At 51.1% G+C, this 18,187-nt stretch overlaps 5 protein-coding genes across 5 annotated transcripts; 1 reads left to right on the forward strand and 4 right to left on the reverse strand.

Moving 5' to 3' along the window:
- Positions 1–67: 67 nt before the first annotated feature.
- PG998_008854 (uncharacterized protein) lies at positions 68–2,932 on the reverse strand (the record flags this gene model as incomplete). Its single annotated transcript, XM_066875670.1, has 3 exons — positions 68–2,274; positions 2,436–2,637; positions 2,693–2,932. The coding sequence occupies 3 exons, from the start codon at positions 2,930–2,932 to the stop codon at positions 68–70; spliced, it is 2,649 nt and encodes an 882-aa protein (XP_066727826.1).
- Positions 2,933–5,903: 2,971 nt separating this feature from the next.
- PG998_008855 (uncharacterized protein) lies at positions 5,904–11,420 on the reverse strand (the record flags this gene model as incomplete). Its single annotated transcript, XM_066875671.1, has 9 exons — positions 5,904–6,133; positions 6,322–6,454; positions 7,147–7,778; positions 7,839–7,966; positions 8,227–10,210; positions 10,282–10,464; positions 10,512–10,793; positions 10,849–11,053; positions 11,124–11,420. The coding sequence occupies 9 exons, from the start codon at positions 11,418–11,420 to the stop codon at positions 5,904–5,906; spliced, it is 4,074 nt and encodes a 1,357-aa protein (XP_066727827.1).
- Positions 11,421–11,844: 424 nt separating this feature from the next.
- PG998_008856 (uncharacterized protein) lies at positions 11,845–13,803 on the reverse strand (the record flags this gene model as incomplete). The annotated part of the gene is given in 5 exon segments (XM_066875672.1): positions 11,845–11,920; positions 11,984–11,993; positions 12,004–12,600; positions 12,666–13,142; positions 13,251–13,803. The coding sequence occupies 5 exon segments, from the start codon at positions 13,801–13,803 to the stop codon at positions 11,845–11,847; spliced, it is 1,713 nt and encodes a 570-aa protein (XP_066727828.1).
- Positions 13,804–13,820: 17 nt separating this feature from the next.
- On the reverse strand, positions 13,821–14,691 carry PG998_008857 (uncharacterized protein; the record flags this gene model as incomplete). The annotated part of the gene is made up of 2 exons (XM_066875673.1): positions 13,821–14,514; positions 14,660–14,691. The coding sequence occupies 2 exons, from the start codon at positions 14,689–14,691 to the stop codon at positions 13,821–13,823; spliced, it is 726 nt and encodes a 241-aa protein (XP_066727829.1).
- Positions 14,692–15,947: 1,256 nt separating this feature from the next.
- Positions 15,948–17,698, forward strand: PG998_008858 (uncharacterized protein; the record flags this gene model as incomplete). Its single annotated transcript, XM_066875674.1, has 3 exons — positions 15,948–16,093; positions 16,143–16,681; positions 16,740–17,698. 3 exons carry the CDS (start codon positions 15,948–15,950, stop codon positions 17,696–17,698), a joined length of 1,644 nt encoding a protein of 547 aa, XP_066727830.1.
- Between the last annotated feature and the right edge of the window lie 489 nt (positions 17,699–18,187).

Consider the following 18,187-nt stretch of genomic DNA (forward strand, 5'->3'; position numbering starts at 1 on the left):
CAACTAAACCATCCCCTCCTTTCCCTGGCGGGTCATCTCTACATATGTCTTCCAATCGTTACGCATGTTAAACCCCGTGTCGGTTACCAACACACACAGCAAAAAGGTCGTCAACAAATGACGCTACCTCGCTGCCCTTGTGGCTCTCGATAGTAGCTGACCCAAGTGTCAATCCGACATGAATCTCTTGATCCCGCCGAGGCACCGGCTGCATCTCCATGACTGATGGATCAGGCGTATCCTTCTTACTCGATTCTCTTCGCGCGTGGCCTTTACTATGTGGGATGGCACTCTGGGCTGCTCTTTCGACCTCGCGGATCACGGTGATCTCCTGCGAGACCATGATGCCACCAAGTGTAGACGGCTCCTGGCTGTCCATCTTTGGCACATAGGACCTGTCCGAAGAATCGTCGTCGGGCCGCCGCTCCGACTCTGCCCTCGTCCACAACTTGAGCGTACTGATTGAATGCGTGGAGCCGGCACTCGATTTCGTTCGGACCTTGGTCGGCTTCGAGTTCCCATTGGCGTCAACAGAAGGCGACGATCTTGAATGACCAAAGAACTTGCGTCTTATCGATGATGACACTGGCCTATTGTGCCCAGCGAGCTGCGAAGATGTCGGCGGATTCCTGGCGCTGACGATGGGCGCAAGCTCGCGGTGTATCGACCGTGCAAAGTCGATGTGCTGCGGCGAGTCCTTGTAGACCAGCTGTTGGACCTTGAAGAAGCTTAGTGGCATGAGATCGCAATGCGGACTCAAGACGTTGACGTGGATGGGCATCACAGCCCTCAAGCTAATCATGGTGCAGGTGTTGGCCGCTGACGATCCGAACGGTGCCTTGCATGGAACTTGTACCACTTTGGATGTAAGAGTCGCTTCGTTGAAGATGGGGGTTGTGACCAACGCCCGCAGAGACTCGACTGATTGGGAAAGTTGGGAGGCGAAGAGCGAATGGGCCGACGATATTCGTTTGCTCTCGTTCAGGTTGGCGTAGAGCGTAGCGATGGTCATCCCATCAAGCTGACGGATGAGGCTCAACTGCCACGGCTCTAATGGGTCTTCGGACATTTGAACGGTTGGCAACAGGTTCCGCGCGCCTCTCCTGACGAGAATGTCAAAGCCTCCGCCCACCCGCGCCTGGACACCGAAAAAGCCCAGGTGGACTCCGGGCTCCATCATAGCCTTCTCTTCGGCAAAAGTGGCCATGTCCACAAGCTTGGAATCGACGTTCTGCGCCTTGATTTGCATACTGGAGCTGATGATGTGTGATACTTGGTTCACGTCGGCAAATCGATAACCGGCAGCTTCGAGCTTCTCTACGTCTCGGGATTTGTCGAGTCGCCGCACCAAGAACATGAGCGAGCCACGGGAACACTCGTGCCTGGATCTCCAACCCTCCCCTTTCTCAGCAGCATCTTCTACACTCTTCTCTGTCGCACTTCTCGGTCTGTCTTTTGCAGCGGGCGACCCAGGCCGAGGTGCCAGGGCACCTGTAGGCAGAATCTCATCCCACAGAATCCCGACGTTGACGAGCTGTTCTCTAGTCTTCTCCGCCAGTCCCTGCGCCGCGAGGCAGAAAAGCTCGCGGAAGACGACGTCGTAGTTGTCGACCAGCCGTCCGTCCTCGTCGATCAAGCGAGCCCGGCCGTCCCTTTTGTTTCGAGGCAGCTCGGCCAGGTGGTCGGCCATGTTGCCGATCACGCCGCTGACGCCCGACCAGTTCCGCGACACGCGGAACATCCAGTGGAACAGGGGGTTCGCCACGTTGAACATGTCGTCGTGCGTCCTCTCGATGTACGTGTCGGTCACCTTCTCGCTCGGCAGCAAGCCGTCCGGCGTGACGAGGATGCGCCCCGCCCGATCGAAGATGGCAGCGGCGAGCACGATCTGCTGCGCCTTGGTCGCCGTCTTCCTCATGACGTGGGCGGTCCAGATGGCCGTGGCGGCCAGCGTCAGCGATGCGCCGACGGACAGGCAGATCACCACGATGACGGTCGTGTTGCGGGACAGCGGGTTCGTGCCCGAGCTTAGGCGGTCTAAGCGGTACTCGGTGCCGGTGGATGCGCACCAATGCATGCCAGACACGGCACCCGCCAGGACCACGGCGCATATGCCTCGCTTCCACCAAGATCCCGTCCAAGAGGCCCGGAAAAGGAAGAAGAGCGACAGGGCGGCGGTGCTGGCAGCCATGGCAATCAGTACGCTGCCTACAACATTGGTTATGCTATATACGCAAGTATAATTCGCGATCGAGGCGTTCCCTAGGTAATGCACTGCAACACATTGAGTTAGTTCGCATCCTTGTTGTTAACGCCAGTGTCACAAATCGATGTCTCGGGAAGGCCAACCCATATGACCGAGTAAACAAGACACGGCTACGGATCCCGAAGCAACTTGACAACGAATAAGGGGATGCATCTAGGATCCCACTTACTTCCGCATATCGCACCTCCCGCTAGACATCCGCCGCCTCCGATTCGATACCACGAAACTTGGTTTGTGCCAGCAGCCACGAAGGCAAGAAGGAGAACCATTATAGGGATGAAGAAGGATAATGCAGTAAATCCGGCCGAATATGCGATCTGGAGTTCGTGTTGACCATCGGCGAGTTCGATGGCTCGGTTACCGATATAATGCTGTGTGCACCTTGTCAGTCCATGACACGTTGCCAGTACCGTTGGTTATACTTACCATACACCATATAGCAATGCCTCCCATGGTGATGGAGCTGCTGACAAGGAGAAAGTGGTTGAAGAAGCCATTACGGGATGTTCGACGGTTCATCAACTCCAAGGTGGCCGCCGCCCCAATTAGGGAGATGATGTAGCTTAGGGTCACGAACCCAGCATTGAAGGAACGAGGTACGATTTGGTCTTGGTACTGCCGAAGCAGCTCGTCTGGCGTTGACATGTTGGTGGTAGTGGTGGTCATGTCTCACCGGAAGGATTGTCGAGCTTCTTTCGAGGCTTCTTTTCGAGAATGGGCAGAAGTGAACCCCGGATAAGGTTCTCTCGACTAAAGCAGAGCCAAGAGCGGTGATCGGCTGTCGAATTAATATGAGGGTTTCAGTCCCTAGGTGCATATCTGCCAGAATGAAAACACAGGTGACGGGGCTCGCAGCCTATATGGCATTCAGGGGATGACGATCCTGGGTTCGACCTGTGGCTTTTGCCTCCCGCGCGCACGTACACTCGGATCGGCCTGAGATGAAACAGATGTAGAAGATCTAGTCAAGTTTTCTCGTGGAGGCAGTCGAGGGCTGTCTATGTTAGACTCAGGGGTGGAGAGCGACCGCTACTGGGCCCCAAACACGTGGAGAGACATCTCCTATGGGGAGGGGAAACCACTCAAATCGAAGAGCCCGAGCAGTTATATGGAGATTTCCAAGTGTCATGGGAACCGCGATGCGATGACCGGTGGGGAGATGATCTAGACGCGGAAGATTTCCCAGGATCTCTGGGGAACGCACCGGTCATCGTCACGGCAATCATATTGCTTTTTGAGGGCGTGTGGCGTAAAAGCCCGATCACATATTCTACGAATTTGACAGACCAGCCAGCCAACAAGCCAGGGGGAGGTTGTGGCTTCACCTGGCAGTCGCCCTGATTCGTCATGTCAACCAAAGACGGCCCGGGGATCCTTTGCCCTTTCAGCACACTCCTTCTGGTATGGCCTACGCTATGTGCCTCAATGCTGTAGTATACGAGGGGAAGACTCATATCAGAACCGCGCTGGATTGACGACCACTGATGTCAATGCAACAGCGGGGGAGGTATCAGGTCTCACCGATCGTTCCACTTGTACTGGGTATCCGGTGTCCTTACTGCAAGGTCTCAGATATTATCCTGTACTGTTTGTAGCACCAGCAATCGTCCTAGGACGCAAGACGGAGCGCTAAATTCTGCCTGCATAGGGACACCCTATCCAGTTACTGAATATCCAAGCCTTCGTCGTTATATGGGACCTGCCTCGGCATTCACGCATGACTAGCGTGCGATTAGTGCACGATTTAGCCCCGGGCTCTTTGATCTTGACAAGCAATCAGGGACGGGATCAGTTGATATGTGACGTCCAATGAGTACCGAGCAGGGAGGGGTTGGATGTCTTAGAAAGCTCGGCGGCTCGACTTGCACTAGCTGAAAGAAAGTATTGACTCCTGAGCGACCTGCCCGGGTTTCCATTCTGATGGACACAAGGAAGTGACAGCTGGGACCAATGGGGGCAAACGAACAGTTACACGAGGGAGATCGACACCAGGGATTTCCAACAAAGATGCCAACTACTACATCCCATTCCCAGTCTCTCATTAGTATTCGCTCAATTCCCGCAGCAATCCTCCCTATCTCCAGCCAACTCACATCCTGTTTCTTATTTCTCCCGGCAGCCGTGGCCTACGCTAGCCAAGGGTGGTGTGAAGCCCAGCCCGGGTGACCATTTACGTACGTGGCTACCGAAAATTTTCTTCTCCGGTGCAGTCCTTTCGACACTTTTCGACCAAATTATGAAGTTCTGAATCCCTTGGGATGTGGAGATTGGGTGCATAAGCGAGCAACTTTTTGCTTCTTTCCCAGCGGAGTGCGTGCGGGAGAGTCTTCAGCTTTGACAGATGGTCCACCGGCTAGTCGACGGCTAGGACGATAGCGTGACTATAGCAGGCGTTCTTGTAGCCAATTATAGTTATCCGGCAAGGACCTTCTTTGCGTTTCATCTTGTTCTTATCAATCTCTGCTTGGCTCGCTCCAATGCGATGTCGCACACATCGAAAGGAGTCAGTCTTCCAATGCTGCTGGAGCTTCGGAGGACAAGATACGTATGCCGAACGTCCATGGGTAAACAGGTGAGTGCCTGCAACGGCCGAACGGGAATTGAAGTCAGATAGACATGTCTGACGTGTCTGCTATCCGATCGTGTACAGCCCTACGTTTTGCTTTTCTTCCTTGCATGAGACATACCAAGTGCCCGGGGTCAGTAGTGTATGTGCACTTTGGAGTGATGATTAGGTGCTTAGATAACAAGGTATTCAAGCCAACGTATACATAAGAAGATGCAGTAATGAAATATTTGACTTCTAGGCAAAGAAGGAAAACGGCTTGCTGGTGCACTTCAGCTCTGACGAACGACTCTAGCTCTTCCTAGGTGGCGGCTTAAACACCTTGGAATCACTAGCATCGCCGTTGTCCCCATGGTTGATTAACCAAGCTAGACACAGCTCGCTTACGGTCGTTCGGCAGTTACGGCAGCTTCTCCTTGCCCACTTTGCTCCAGCTCGGTAGTGATGGTCTTCGGCTGACGAACTACAATCAAGTTAGTCCTCCGAGCAAGAAAGAGCCGGCCTAGGACTTGAAGCTATGCCTTCTCCCCCTCTTAAGGTGCCCAAGTGGCAATAATGTATACAATGTACGAGAATTGGGGATGTATGTTGACTACAGAACCCACGGTGCCTTCCCGATCTGCCAGTGACACCCCTACACCTTTCGTGCATGCAGATCTATCTATCCTATATCCACAGGGTGCGCTTTGACGTCTCTCCGGTGAAGAGGAACCGAACTGGCTAGTCTGTGTACCTGGGTTTATGAGCTCGCTTGCGTCTCTGACAGATCTTCCTTACTACTCCTTTATTATGATCGGTTACACATCACGAAGCCGGCCGTCGCTCTCGGGCGTCGCTCTTGGGCCTGGCCTAGCCCCGGTCCTGGACCCTGATTCATAACACCCGCTAGCCGGATATCGCTTTTGAATATGCTCCAAGGAACTGCATCCACATTCCTAGCGGCCCTGCCTTTCACGTGTAAGTGGCTAGGTAAGTTGAATGCCGCGTGATTGGCTTGGTGTCTTAGGTACGGGCGATCTTTGGCACGCTCTACCTGCTCACGTGCCCGGAAAGGGGGTCACTGCGCGTGCTTCAATCCTCGCCGGCGTAGACCAGGCTGCGCTCGGGCAGGTAGTGGAGAGGGATCGACAGGCGAAGAACGTGGTTGACATGTTTCATACGAAAGATTAGCAAACGAGCAGCTGAACCACGTGGGACCCAGCATGCTTTGACCTGGGAGACTATGCCAACGATAGGCCTGCGCTCTCGGGCCGGGCTGGGTGAATATATCTCTTTTGCGTGGCAATGGCGCCTTTCGGGTCCTGTCATGTTGTAGAGTGTAGCAGAGGAGTTCCTCCTCTCCAAGAATCACTATTGGCCAACGGTGCGTACTCATTCGAGCGCCTTTTCCTTTTTACGGCCTATCATGATCAGTATCAGAGGGGAGCTGGAGGAGAGAAGGCACTCGAAGCCGTCGCGGAGAGATGACTCTTATACGAGTGAGACGTACTCAGCTGCTCGCGGCGGCAGCCCTTTCCGCACGACGCATTCTCATAATCTCGTTCCAAGACCTCGCGTTCATAGGGTACCGCCACCGAATCTTGTCCCACTAGTTCTTGTCCTCTTGAATATGCGACGACCAACTAAGTAGGAAAGATGTGCCTGCTGCCTTAGCACTCATACATGCCTTGCGGAGGGCGCGGGGGTGCTACTCGACGGGCCACGATCTGTACCGGAACCGCGACTCGGCAATGTCGCTTAGAGATACCAGGGTCCCTCTCTCGTCGGGTTGGACCGGGATGTGGCGAGGAAAGCAATCAGTCGACGGTAATTGATTGCGTTCTTGGTTTTATGGTTATTTCCTAAGATGAGGCAAAAAAGCACCCACCCCTTTGCATGTCAGGAGAGGGGTTCATGAAGTGATTACATATGGTCAGCCGTTCGTTGACCGGCACCAGGACAGCCCAATCGACATCAATCAAGACCAATCTCCTAGAAACCCGATGAGTTTCCAGTCTGTCAAGTATAAAGTGGCTTCTCGTCATCGATGGGAACAAGCCACCGCCAGTGAGTGTTTCGTTTCTGCTGGGCTAACTTGGATTGGAGTTGCAAAGGTGAGATCCAACAATTAAGTAGTCAAACGTTGGCATTTCCTTCAACTTATGTGGTTCCCCATGTCGCCGAGACCCAGACGCTTCTGGTCATGTGGCACGCATGTCTCTGCAACTATGTGTTAGCACGCAAAGATCTCCTATTGGATAGAGAAGTCTCATAGCAACGAACCCGAGAAGTCTAATAATGCCATTGGCGTGTTCATCGGTTCCACCAATCTCACATTCTTTTCTATTACGGCAGGGTGAGAGAAACGTCGGTCCTCGTCCAGGGTGTAGCTTTCCGTGGCATTTTTGTCAAGAGTGATCCGCAAGTGCTCATCCAGCGTTTCAGGAAACTTGACAGTGATGGCCTTGTCTTTGGTGTACATGCTGTTTGGTAATGCGACGAGTTGGCGCCGCAATCTTTTACCAGAAGGGCCTTGTGAAAACAGTTCGAGGCTGACGTTGTTCTGTTCGGGTATGAGGGCAATCGTGGTAAGGTTGGCTCCTGCCATGGAGAGATGAGCGCCAGAGAGAGTTCTCTCCAGCAGATGCTGTTCACTCGCCAGGTGCACAAGACTACCAAGAGAGGGAGTGAGGCCTAGTTCTTTTGCGCTCCTCTTTCGTTTTGGTGTCCTCACGTCCTTTTTGCGATCTGTGTTTGAATTCGTTTCTTTTGGCAGAGGCAGAACAACGGTCTCTGTCGTGTTCCTCGCCAAGATGAAATCTCCGCACACAGAAAATGACAGACTGGCCAAAGAATCAGGGCTAGTTCCGCCGTAGGAAGGTCCTTTGGAGCATGGGTCGAGATTGGTTTTGAGGTGTACGGGTCGCGATATCCCCCCAAAGTCCCACAGCCAAACCTTTTTCTCTCCTAGGAACACAAGGAGTGGTTTCCAGGGATGGAAGTGCATTTGAGTCACTCTGGACGGACCTAATATTGCACTCGTCGATCGAATGCATTGTAGGCAAAGTGTAGGAGTAAGGTGAAGTTCGAAAACAGCCAAGGTAACCTGGCAAGGCTTTCGATAGTCTGCGAAAGACACCAGTCTACCATCCGGGCTGAATGATATCGAGTATGTATACCAATCGCGCCACTGAATGTGGAAAAAGTCTGGAATATTGCCAGAGCATATGGGGTCGAACGTCTGCAGCTCCTCCCCCATTTTGTCAAGAAATGGTCGAGACATTCCAGTGGGAGAAGACTCGACTGATAAGCCCCCATTGGTTCGGATTGGCTCGGTACGATCCGGTAGATGGTTCGAAGCACGGCGAAAGTCAGGCAGTCGTGTCCGATAGCTAACGGAAAGGAGGTTTTGTACTTTTCCGTGTCAATTGTTACCTCCTGGTTAAGACCAAGAACACCAGCTTCTTCGGAGTCGGTAAGGCAGTGCTGGACTTCGTGTCTGAAAGACTGACGGAAAAGAACAAGTATCTCCTTTTGTGGAAGTGGAATTTTGAGACTGGCCAGTCTCGTTTTCGATTCCTGAGACCATACCTCATAGTTAACAGCCCATCCCTCACAGAAGCTCTCGCCTTGAGTGTATGACTGTGAATGGACCGTACTGCGCCAGAATTGAACAAAGTCTGCAGAAGGAATGATAGTGAGGACTCCGGTCACTCCTGCAGTGCTCGACGTAGATGAGATTGAGCAGAGGGGAGGTATGTTGCAACTGTCGTTTTCGGCATCTCTTGGGAGTAGACTGGAGACGGTGCCGAATCTTGATGTGTCCAATTTCGATAGAATCTTGAGTTTGGAGAAAAGCACAACATCGCCCCATATGAGTTGTGGCTTCTGTCGAAGTTTATCTCCCCATTCCCTTTCTACCAGCTGCAAGTCCTGAGCAATAGCGGCCAGTTGGTTTGCTAACGCTTTTTCGGCGTTGTGCCATTGGGGAGCTCTAACCCAAGCAAGCCCGGTAATTGACTTGGCAATGGTTTCAGTGCTAAACTTGAGGGCATAGAGATTTTCTATCCAGAGGCCTACCGCAAGCGGGTTTCCTAGAAAGCGGCCGATCGTGGCCTTGAGTCGGGTGATATTCTGGGCCACGACACCAGATTCTCCGCCAGAACAAGCCAATATCCATATATTTGATAGATAGTATACCCACTCTTCTGTGACGAAGGCCTCGAATGATTTGTGAAAATCCAGTATGGTTTCACCCGATTCGTAGATATTTCTAGCACAATGAGGGAGTGGCGGCTCCGAGGGTGCGAGTGCCAGTAGATGTTCGATACATCTTGAGGCAAGCTCAAGCATAGCTGTAGCCCTTTGAGGAAGGAGCACTCCTTGGCCGCTCCCATCGAGAGACTTCTGTTGGAAATACTCCCTTACAGTGAGATGCGTGAAGTTAAAACCACCACAGGCGGAATACTCAACGAGGCCATTGCACACGGCGACGGCCGCAGCGACAAAGGCATCTTTCTCGTTCGGATCCCAGTCATGCCCTACCGCTGCATAGAGCCAATCGAAGCTGTGTTGTAGCTTTTTCGAATATTGGATCCAAAGCAATATTTCTCTCGCCAGTCTCAACTCCGATTCGCTGGAACCAATGATGAGTGATACAATTCTGTCATATACCGCATCGAGCCCTTCTGGTAGACGCACGTTCTGAATTTCACGCATCCTAGCACGCCCGCTCAGACCTGGCGAGCGGAGATAGCGAACCATGAGCTTGGCCCAGAGAAACATGCCGTCAGCGCCTTTCAATAAGGATTCCACCAGGCTTTGGATATCAGATGACGTAGGCAGCATGTCTTCCTCGACCATGTCTGAAATTTCCCAGTCAAGGAAAAGTCGAATGTCGCGGTTCGTGAGATCGCGACTGAAGATGATGCGCTGCTGAGCCGGAACAAGATACTGGAGGCGGCTAATATTTGATCGGCTAAAGCAGATCAACCTAACCGGGGCCGTTGTTACCAGAACCTTGAGCCTGTCGCTAACGTCATTAGGATCGTTTGCCTCGTCAATGCCGTCGACCACGAAGTTGATGTGGCCCAAAGTCTGGGCGGACAAGCACATGAGATCGAAAAGTTGCTTGGATGTTGCATAATTCTGCCCAGATGATGAGCCTGAGTCGGATTGAATAAATAGGAATTTATCCAGAACGTCGCTGTCCTCGCGGTAGCGGTGGATAATCTGTGTCAGGGCTGAACGGTAGGCTGCTTCGATATTTGAGCTCCTCGGGTCGGTATGCTTGAAAAAGAAATAGCAAACCATTGGGTTAGGATCTTGTGATTTCTTCTCCTCGAACAGCTCGTCAAAGACAGACGAGGCCATCATTGTCTTTCCACACCCAGGGTTTCCTGCGTTCCCGTGTTAGTTAACAATATCAAAAGGAACATTCCCACACTCACCATGAGCCCATAGAACCCACGGGGGCATCTTTTCCACTTCGCTGGCCCCCTCGCATCAACTTCCATAGAGGTCCATTTGGTGAACTCGTCCCGCTCGAAAATCCATTGCGCCGTGTTTTCAATGCGGTGCTCCTGGGAAGACTCTAGAGTCTCAGCAAACAGCGGTGCCGCAAGCCATTCTTTTATCCGCCGGACAGAGGATTCTGCTCAAGTTCAGTCCCTGGACTTGTGTCATAAGAGTAGCGCTTACCTTTGATTTCACTTTCCTGGGCTTGTTTCATTCTCTCGGTGATATCTTTAAGTTCTTCGGTCTTTCTTCGGTTTTCTTCTGCTCTCAGTCTCTCTTTCTCTGCGTACGCTCTTTCAAGGGATGCTGCTCGGTCTGCGTCCTTCGAGCGTTGTGCTTGCAATATCTCGAGCTCTTCTAGAATGAAAACCCGATGATAGTCCATCCGGGCCAATATGTCACTGAATGTGGCGTCAAATGGTTTCCATATCGCATTCGCAATCATCTCCACAGGCCGTTTGATTCCTATATATGCTGAGCGTCGGTTCCTGGACCAGTCGCGAGGCAGGAAGTCACTTACGTCCACTAGAGGCGGTAAACACCTTGGTAGATACCCTTAGGAACTCGAATAAGTCTTGATATACCTTCTCGAGATGTTGCCGCATGCGTAGCGAAGGGCTTCCATCGAAGATGCTGACTATCACTTCGTACTGAGGGAACGTGTCGGTCAAGCGGCTGATGGCTGAAAGCAGCCGGTCGAAAAAAGTAGGCAACGCTGCAGCTAACTGTATAGTATCACAAACTCGAATGGTCAGCATATATTATCAGCGGCTAGAGAAAGTGAGACAGTCGCACCTGTAGAACGATTCGGACCGCTCCATATGCCAGAGCAGCAGTGTCATCCACTCCAGCAATTACATTCAGGGCGTCAAAGTAGATCTGAAGACGGGTGTTGAGCTTCTCGACAACTTTCAAGCAACGGTTCAACTTTCTTTTCTGGCCTTGTCTCGTCAGCGCCTCCAGGTTCTGGAGCGACTGCACCAGCTCAGCTGGGGTGTCGCAGGCGGCATATCGAGCCTGGTCTTTGGTTGACAGTGTGGCACGAAACACTTCCTGCGCCGTCTTGAATATGCTGTCGCTTGAAAATCCCATAGTTCATGGTATGATTAATCTTGGATGATAGTCAATTGACCATAACTACATAAGCCGATGAAAGCGCCTCGTTCTGTTCGCCATCAAATCAATACCATCTGTAAGATAGACACCGCCGTAGCCTGCGGGATGAGGATAGGGACGGGGGACGGGCCCATTTTATCGTCAGCACTTATGCAACCGCCCTGCTCTCCCACATGAGAGGCGCAGCAAGGCAGAATGCCTAGTTGCCAATCGCTGAACAGTTTCTCATTCCCGTTGCAGTTTCTGTGGAGGCTATTGAACGAACCAGCCGAATAGAGACTGGCAACGGACTCGCAAACCAGATAGCAAAAAGTCAAAAATATACAACACCGAGAATTCCCAGGTCGTGTACTACATACTACCTTGATATCTAACACCATCCAGCCGAATCACTCCGCATTCATATCATCGTCATCATCTTCAGATTCGTCCTCGTCCTCGTCCTCGTCCTCCAGCTCATCGTCCTCCTCATCCAACTGATAGGTCCTCATTTTGGGCACCTTCTGTGATTTCCCGGCCTTGGGGGCGGCCACCGTCACTGCGCCGAAGCTATCCATACGTCTCGTGCCGACTCCGGCCATGGGCCCGTAGTCCTTGGTAGCCAGAGGTGCCGTCGGGTCGTAGTAGTCGTCGCGAACCTCCGACTGGCGGGCAAGGACGCTATCGTTGCCGCGCAGGTGCTGGATGTAGTCATCAAACGCGCGCGTCGTCTGCGCGATGTTCTGCAGGTTTGCTTTGGTGAGCTTCACCTCCATTAACCGTCTTTTACCGCTTGCAGCGGCCTGGTCAGGGGTTATGCCCTTGCGCTCCAGCATCTTCAGACGTTGCGAGTGACCCAGAGCCAATGCGATCTGGAACGCGTTGCGGATCTGCCTGCCATTCCAAGTTTTCCCTGACTTCTCGCGACGAAGATAATGCAGCTCGGCAAATCTCAGGAGACTCTCACGATCAAATACGACTTTGATGCTCGAAGCCGCATTCTCACGCTCAATTCGATTCAGGGTCAAAGCCCACATCTTCTTCGTCGCATCCAAGTCTATTGTAGGGTATCGCAGGGATATGTGAACTCGAGAAATGAATGCTTCGTCGATTACTCCTGGCCTGTTGGTAGTTAGAAACAGTATTCCAGAGTAGTATTCCAGTTGCCTCAAGAAAACTATCGTCATATATGTTAGTTCTTTGACTTTGAACATATAGTAGAATTGTTAAGCGAGCCCTCACCAGACACAAGCGCATTTCGCTCGATGTTGTGCCAACTCCGTTGCATCAGAAACACGTCAGCTTCATCCAGAAGCATAACGCATCCCCATTTGTCCGCTCGCGCAGTATGCTTTCTTAGCTTATATTCAACATTGTCTGGTGTTAGGCCAAGATCACCACAAGTGATTGAGTACAGCGGACGTCGGGTATACGATGCGATAGTCTCTGCCGTACTCGTCTTTCCACTGCCGGGTGGCCCATGCAGTAGGACAATAAGCCCCTGGCCTTTCCCTCTGACAAGGTCTATCTGTGTGTTCCCTAGACCCATATCGGCACTCACTTGTCTTGCTTGTCGGCGCTGACGTTTAGAGGCGTGGTTTTCAACTAATCCCACAAGCATGTCTCGGTAGCTTTCGGGTATCACTAGGTCATCGAAACTTGAACCCCGAGCCTCACGTCCTTGGTCGATATCTTTGAGAAGGTTTACTTCCAGATGACCTGGAACGTAATCATTAATCATAAAGTCCACTGTCAGAAGATAATAACAAGGGCGAGGTGGGGATAATAATGGTGAAATTGGGTTGCTTGAGATAGTTGAAGTCTTACACCATGTCCTTAGACGAAAAACGTAGCCAACGATGACTCTAGGCATTAGCTGTAGCCACTCAGGCATTTGATGTGCCTTTTCGTATGTCAAGGGCTCGAGTAATGCTCTGTTAGACATCATGAACTGTTCTGCTAGTTTGATATCGATTTCATTTCCGCTCAAGGCCCTTTGTTCAGGTGCAGCGCGTAAGTAGTGGAAGATGAGCTCAGTTGCAGTAGAGCTGTCACGCAGACTCTGCGTGAGAATGTCGAATCTGCGCCCCCTGAGTTTATCCAAATCAATATAAACATCGCCTTGAACCTCTTCAAGTGTTCCAACTTTCCCACGCAACTCATCTTTCGATGTCGTACGCGCGAGTCCATCATAGCTCTTCTGGCCAATTGCTTTGAGATACAATCGACCCCGTTCTTCCATCTGACTCAGCAGGGTTTCATTCTCCAAGTGGAAGCGAAGTGGGTAAACCGGTAGATCTGTGATTTGCTTCTTGCCCTCAAAAGGCTTGATCTTGAAATATGATTCCACGGGGCCGATGAGTTTGCCGTCAGATACCATCATGAAGCAGTCAAGTTTCAGAGGAACCCAGGAGCCAACCCCCATATCTCTCGTCTGGACAAACTCTCTACTGCATCTTCCTCGGACTGTTTAGACAGCTTGCCATTGACATCCATTGTTTGGCGCTGCCGCTTGGAGGGCTCATTCTCATTTGTCCCCCGTGCCCGGTGCTGCATCTGCCCCCCAGCAACAGAGTAAATCTTGAGGAGAGTGATGCCTTCTTTTTGCTTGAAAACGACAATGTCACCAGGACTGTATAAATGCCACAAGTTTTCGAAGGTGATAGACTCCAAAGACCCCTCCCTGATGGATTTGCACATTTCAACCTTGTCTTTCAATTCCGAGCTGATAAAGTTTCGAAGGCATGCTAGATGTGCGATCCGATCCAACAGGTTCTGTTTGCGTAATGCCTTCTCAGCTTGGGTCTTGGTGTCGTTGTTCTCTTCGAGTTCTGAACTTCTATCCTGGGCTTTATCCTCTTGACCTCTGATGTCAGCCCGTGGGTATGAAGCCTCAACACTATGTTTTAGTTCCTTTCCAGTTTCTAGGGCCGCATGTGGAGATCGATGATCATTACCCTCGGCGTACTGGTCGTTCAGCTTTCTCAGTTCCTCTTTCAGATCTGTAACTCGGTCATCAATTACGGGGAAGAAGCGAAGGATCAACTGGAGGGGATTGTCAGCTAAGTATGGTGCATAGTTGAATAGGCAGCTTACCTTGTATGGTGGAGGTATTCTGGAAGTGTCAGCTTCTATCAAAGTCAAATGCGAAGCATTCGGCCAGCTACTTACATAATGACACTACCAGGTGGATATTGAATTGAGGTATATGAAGAGACTTCAGCTTTTAAGAATACTGAATTGATTTGTATTCGCTGTAGGAGGCCATGCTCGCTATCAATACTTCCGTGATGCGGTTTCTCAGGTGTAGAGAGACGCTCTTCTCGTAGGCTGCTCGTCAAATAGCTGACTGGTTCCTCATAATACGCCTGTAAAATGGGATAGGGTCTGGTTTGAAACGTATTCGAAGGCTTTTTATACGTGGCCACTAATCAAACCAGCAATTGTTAGCCTAAGGTTCTAATCTCGGGGGCTACCCTTCACCTCTAAACAGAGGCTGTACAGCAAGTAGTATATGTAAGCGGAACTGTAATCGCAACTACGTACTATCGAGCCTCTGAACCTCAACGGACCATGTGGGTATTTGCCTATTCGCAGAACGTTAGATAACCTTTATAGGTTTGTGCTTGAATATATAAAAAAGTGCAAAGGTAATATACGTTGCTACTTCCGTTTCCCCCTTTTGAGGAGAAGAACGCCTTATCGCTGAAATCTTCTGGGACATAGTCTGAAGGGTTTCCATCAGATCAAGCAAGCGCTCTGGCATGAGACCTTCGATTGGCTTAATCATGCCCAAGAACTCCGCAAGAGTGGCCTGAAGATTTGGCAACGTCAAAATAACCTTGTCCGCCGTTTGTTTTTCCGAATCAGTATTTGCAGCAGTCGTTGTTATATTATCCGAATTTCTTTCTCCTTCGGTAGATGAGCGTTGAGTTGGGCTGTCAATTGCACGCTTGGTCATGACTGGCAAGAGAAGTCGACCCGAGGGCCTGGCTTTGCCACCATCCGGAGGGACCTCCTCAGTAGAAGCCATTGATCAATAGCACGGCGGTTTTTCGCATATGAAACACGCGAGATGAAGCAGACGTGGAGAATGGATCGAGAAGTTGGTTCCTAGAGAACGTCAACGACATGGAATTGAAGAACCCCTCTCCTTTCAGGCTGGGCGCATCTTCCGCGTGTGAAGTGCAGGAGCACAAGAGTTGCCTTGGTATCTGCCTTGACGCGCGAGATAAGGATCCTCATCCAATAGCACATTAGCAAAGCAGTAAACGAGGCTCTGCTGATACAATGCCTTCCCCCTAAAGCGGGGTTACAGCCAGTAATGTCACGGGAGTGCCCGACTGACAATGTGGTTGTTGATGCTTGGCGCTGTTTGTGCATACTCGCTAAGAGCGAAGTCAAGAATATCCGAAGTTCGGGAGGGTCTTCGATGTCGCCAGACTCCCTTCAGATAGAAATGATTTCATCGCACTGCGATTCTCTGTGCTCGCAAGGTCAGGTCTGAACCAAAGTTGCTACAATATGGTTGCTACTTCACCGCGTATAGTTACCTTCGAAGAGGTTGGCTCGTCCGATACGCAACCAGATCGACAACTAGCTATGCAGCCTGCACAGAGCTCCCGCCTGATCTCAAACACTGATTGTCGAATGGCGGGAGAAGAACAATTGTAAGCTGCAAGATAACCCAGAGCAAGCAAACCACTAACAGGAGAGCAGGCCCTACCAGGCGATATACGGAAAAGTCTTTGCTATTCGCGATGAGGTCCGAGACCTTGCCGACACCTGCCGCCAGAAGATGAAAGCGGCGCCATTGAACCGAAACACTGCTGACGACTGGGAGGATGTTGCGATTGTACTCAAATCAAGCTGCGACAGTATTCAACAAACATCGTCTAGAAACAATACGTCGATCAATAATATCGTCAAAAGACTTCGAACATCATTCGACTCACTTTGCAAGCACGCAGGGGCAGGTGAAACTTTCGTTTCGCTGATTCCGAATGATCAGTTCGGTTTCGCCTCGGTGCTGTGTGGTGGGCTGAAGACAGTGTTTATGGCGATGAAGAACACCCACGAGCACCGTGAACAAGTCTACAAGGCTATTGAGGACCTTCCCTATATCATCTGCGACAACGCAGTATCCCTGGAAGATGTGATCGAAGATGAAGACCTCCACGAACGCGCCGCAGCACTTCACGTTGCGGTATTCAAAGTCATCAGGCGCATACTGCGTTGGTCCATATCAGGATCATTTGGTAAGTATCAAGACGTCAGGTAGCTCGTCTCATACTGATGTAATCACGATGAAAACAGTCACGGCCCTCAAGTTTGTCGCGAACCCACAGCGACCACTTTCCGAACTGAGGGAGGATTTGGCCGAAGTCAAAGTCAAAGCCAACCGGTTCCAGCAGCGAGCACTCATCATCTCCCAGAGCCACCAGAGGGAAAGCTTGCGGCTGCAGTGCTTGTCGGCTCAGGCCGAAGAGGGTAGAGACGCTGTCATTCAAACAATGCAACGCGATATTCAGGGACTCAGCGCCAAAATCTCCAGGCTGTGCCAACTGGAATGGATATACATGCGAAGTCAGGGAGCAAGAACCGCAACCTACGAAACAATGTCCTTGCCATGGCGCAGGCAGTCCAAGCTCTTGCTCGAACCAGAAGTGTATACCATTCTTGAGAAGCTGAAGTATGAGAAAGGTCTGGTTTCTCAGGACTGTGAAGCATTTCAACGATCCGGGCGACAAAGCAATCTGACAATGGACCTCGGCCGCATGTTTGCCATCGAGTCAACCTTCCGCATTCAAGCATGGCTCACCATCGACGAGTCGTCCATGCTCCTGGTCAATGGCCGATCAGAGTCTCGTAGAAGCCCCGAGCTCTCAATACTGAGTGCGAGGATTATGGACAGACTGCTTGAATCGCATCGAACCAGGGAATCGTCACAGGACGACATGATAATCGTGCCACTGGCTTTCTTCTGCAGCCAGCATCGCGATCGGAGACGCGATCCCTATTCAAATCCCTCCGAGCTTGCCATGAGCCTGCTCCTCCAGCTGATAGAGCAACACCACGAGGGTATCAAGTCATCCCTCATACGAGAATGCCATGCCCAATTAGAGCCCACAAGTATGATAAGTATATGTTACTGGTTGCGCAAGATGATTGCAGACCTCAGCGAAAAAAATCGTCCTCTTGGTCATCCTGGATGGACTTGTCTTCTTCACCCAGTCGAGCGAACAGAGCGAGGAGACAAAACGACTCATTTCTAGTTTGGTATCCATATTCCGAGGGCGTCGAAAAGCGACCCTTAAGTTCATGTTCTCGAGCCCGGTTCGGCTGGACTTTATTGAGGATTTGTTTTTGGACAGCGAGTTGCTTGACTTGCCACGAAGCATCGCGACAAATCAGTTAATCGACAAGCTAGAAAAGAAATCTTTATAAACAATAATGATTTCCCATGGAACTAAGACCGGCAAAACGCATTCAAGAAGTGCCCGCCACTACTTGCAATGATCTACCGTCAATGGTACTCGGGAGAAGAAAACCCACTCTTGTCGGAGCACGCGGGCGTGTGACTTATTGATACCCGAATAGTCGGAGGAGGCCGCGCTTAGGCAGGTAGTAGATAGAGATCAATAGGCGAAGAACGTAGTTGATATGCTTGTCAACTTCAAGGACTGTCTGTCGTATAATAAAACGCTATGTGTATGCTTATGCCGGGCCGTTTCCACAAAACAAACAGAAAAACAAAGAAGATG

The sequence above is a fragment of the Apiospora kogelbergensis genome, assembly GCF_038363985.1.
Source record: "Apiospora kogelbergensis strain CBS 113332 chromosome Unknown utg000006l_segment0_segment0, whole genome shotgun sequence".
In the NCBI taxonomy this organism is placed as follows: domain Eukaryota; kingdom Fungi; phylum Ascomycota; class Sordariomycetes; order Amphisphaeriales; family Apiosporaceae; genus Apiospora; species Apiospora kogelbergensis.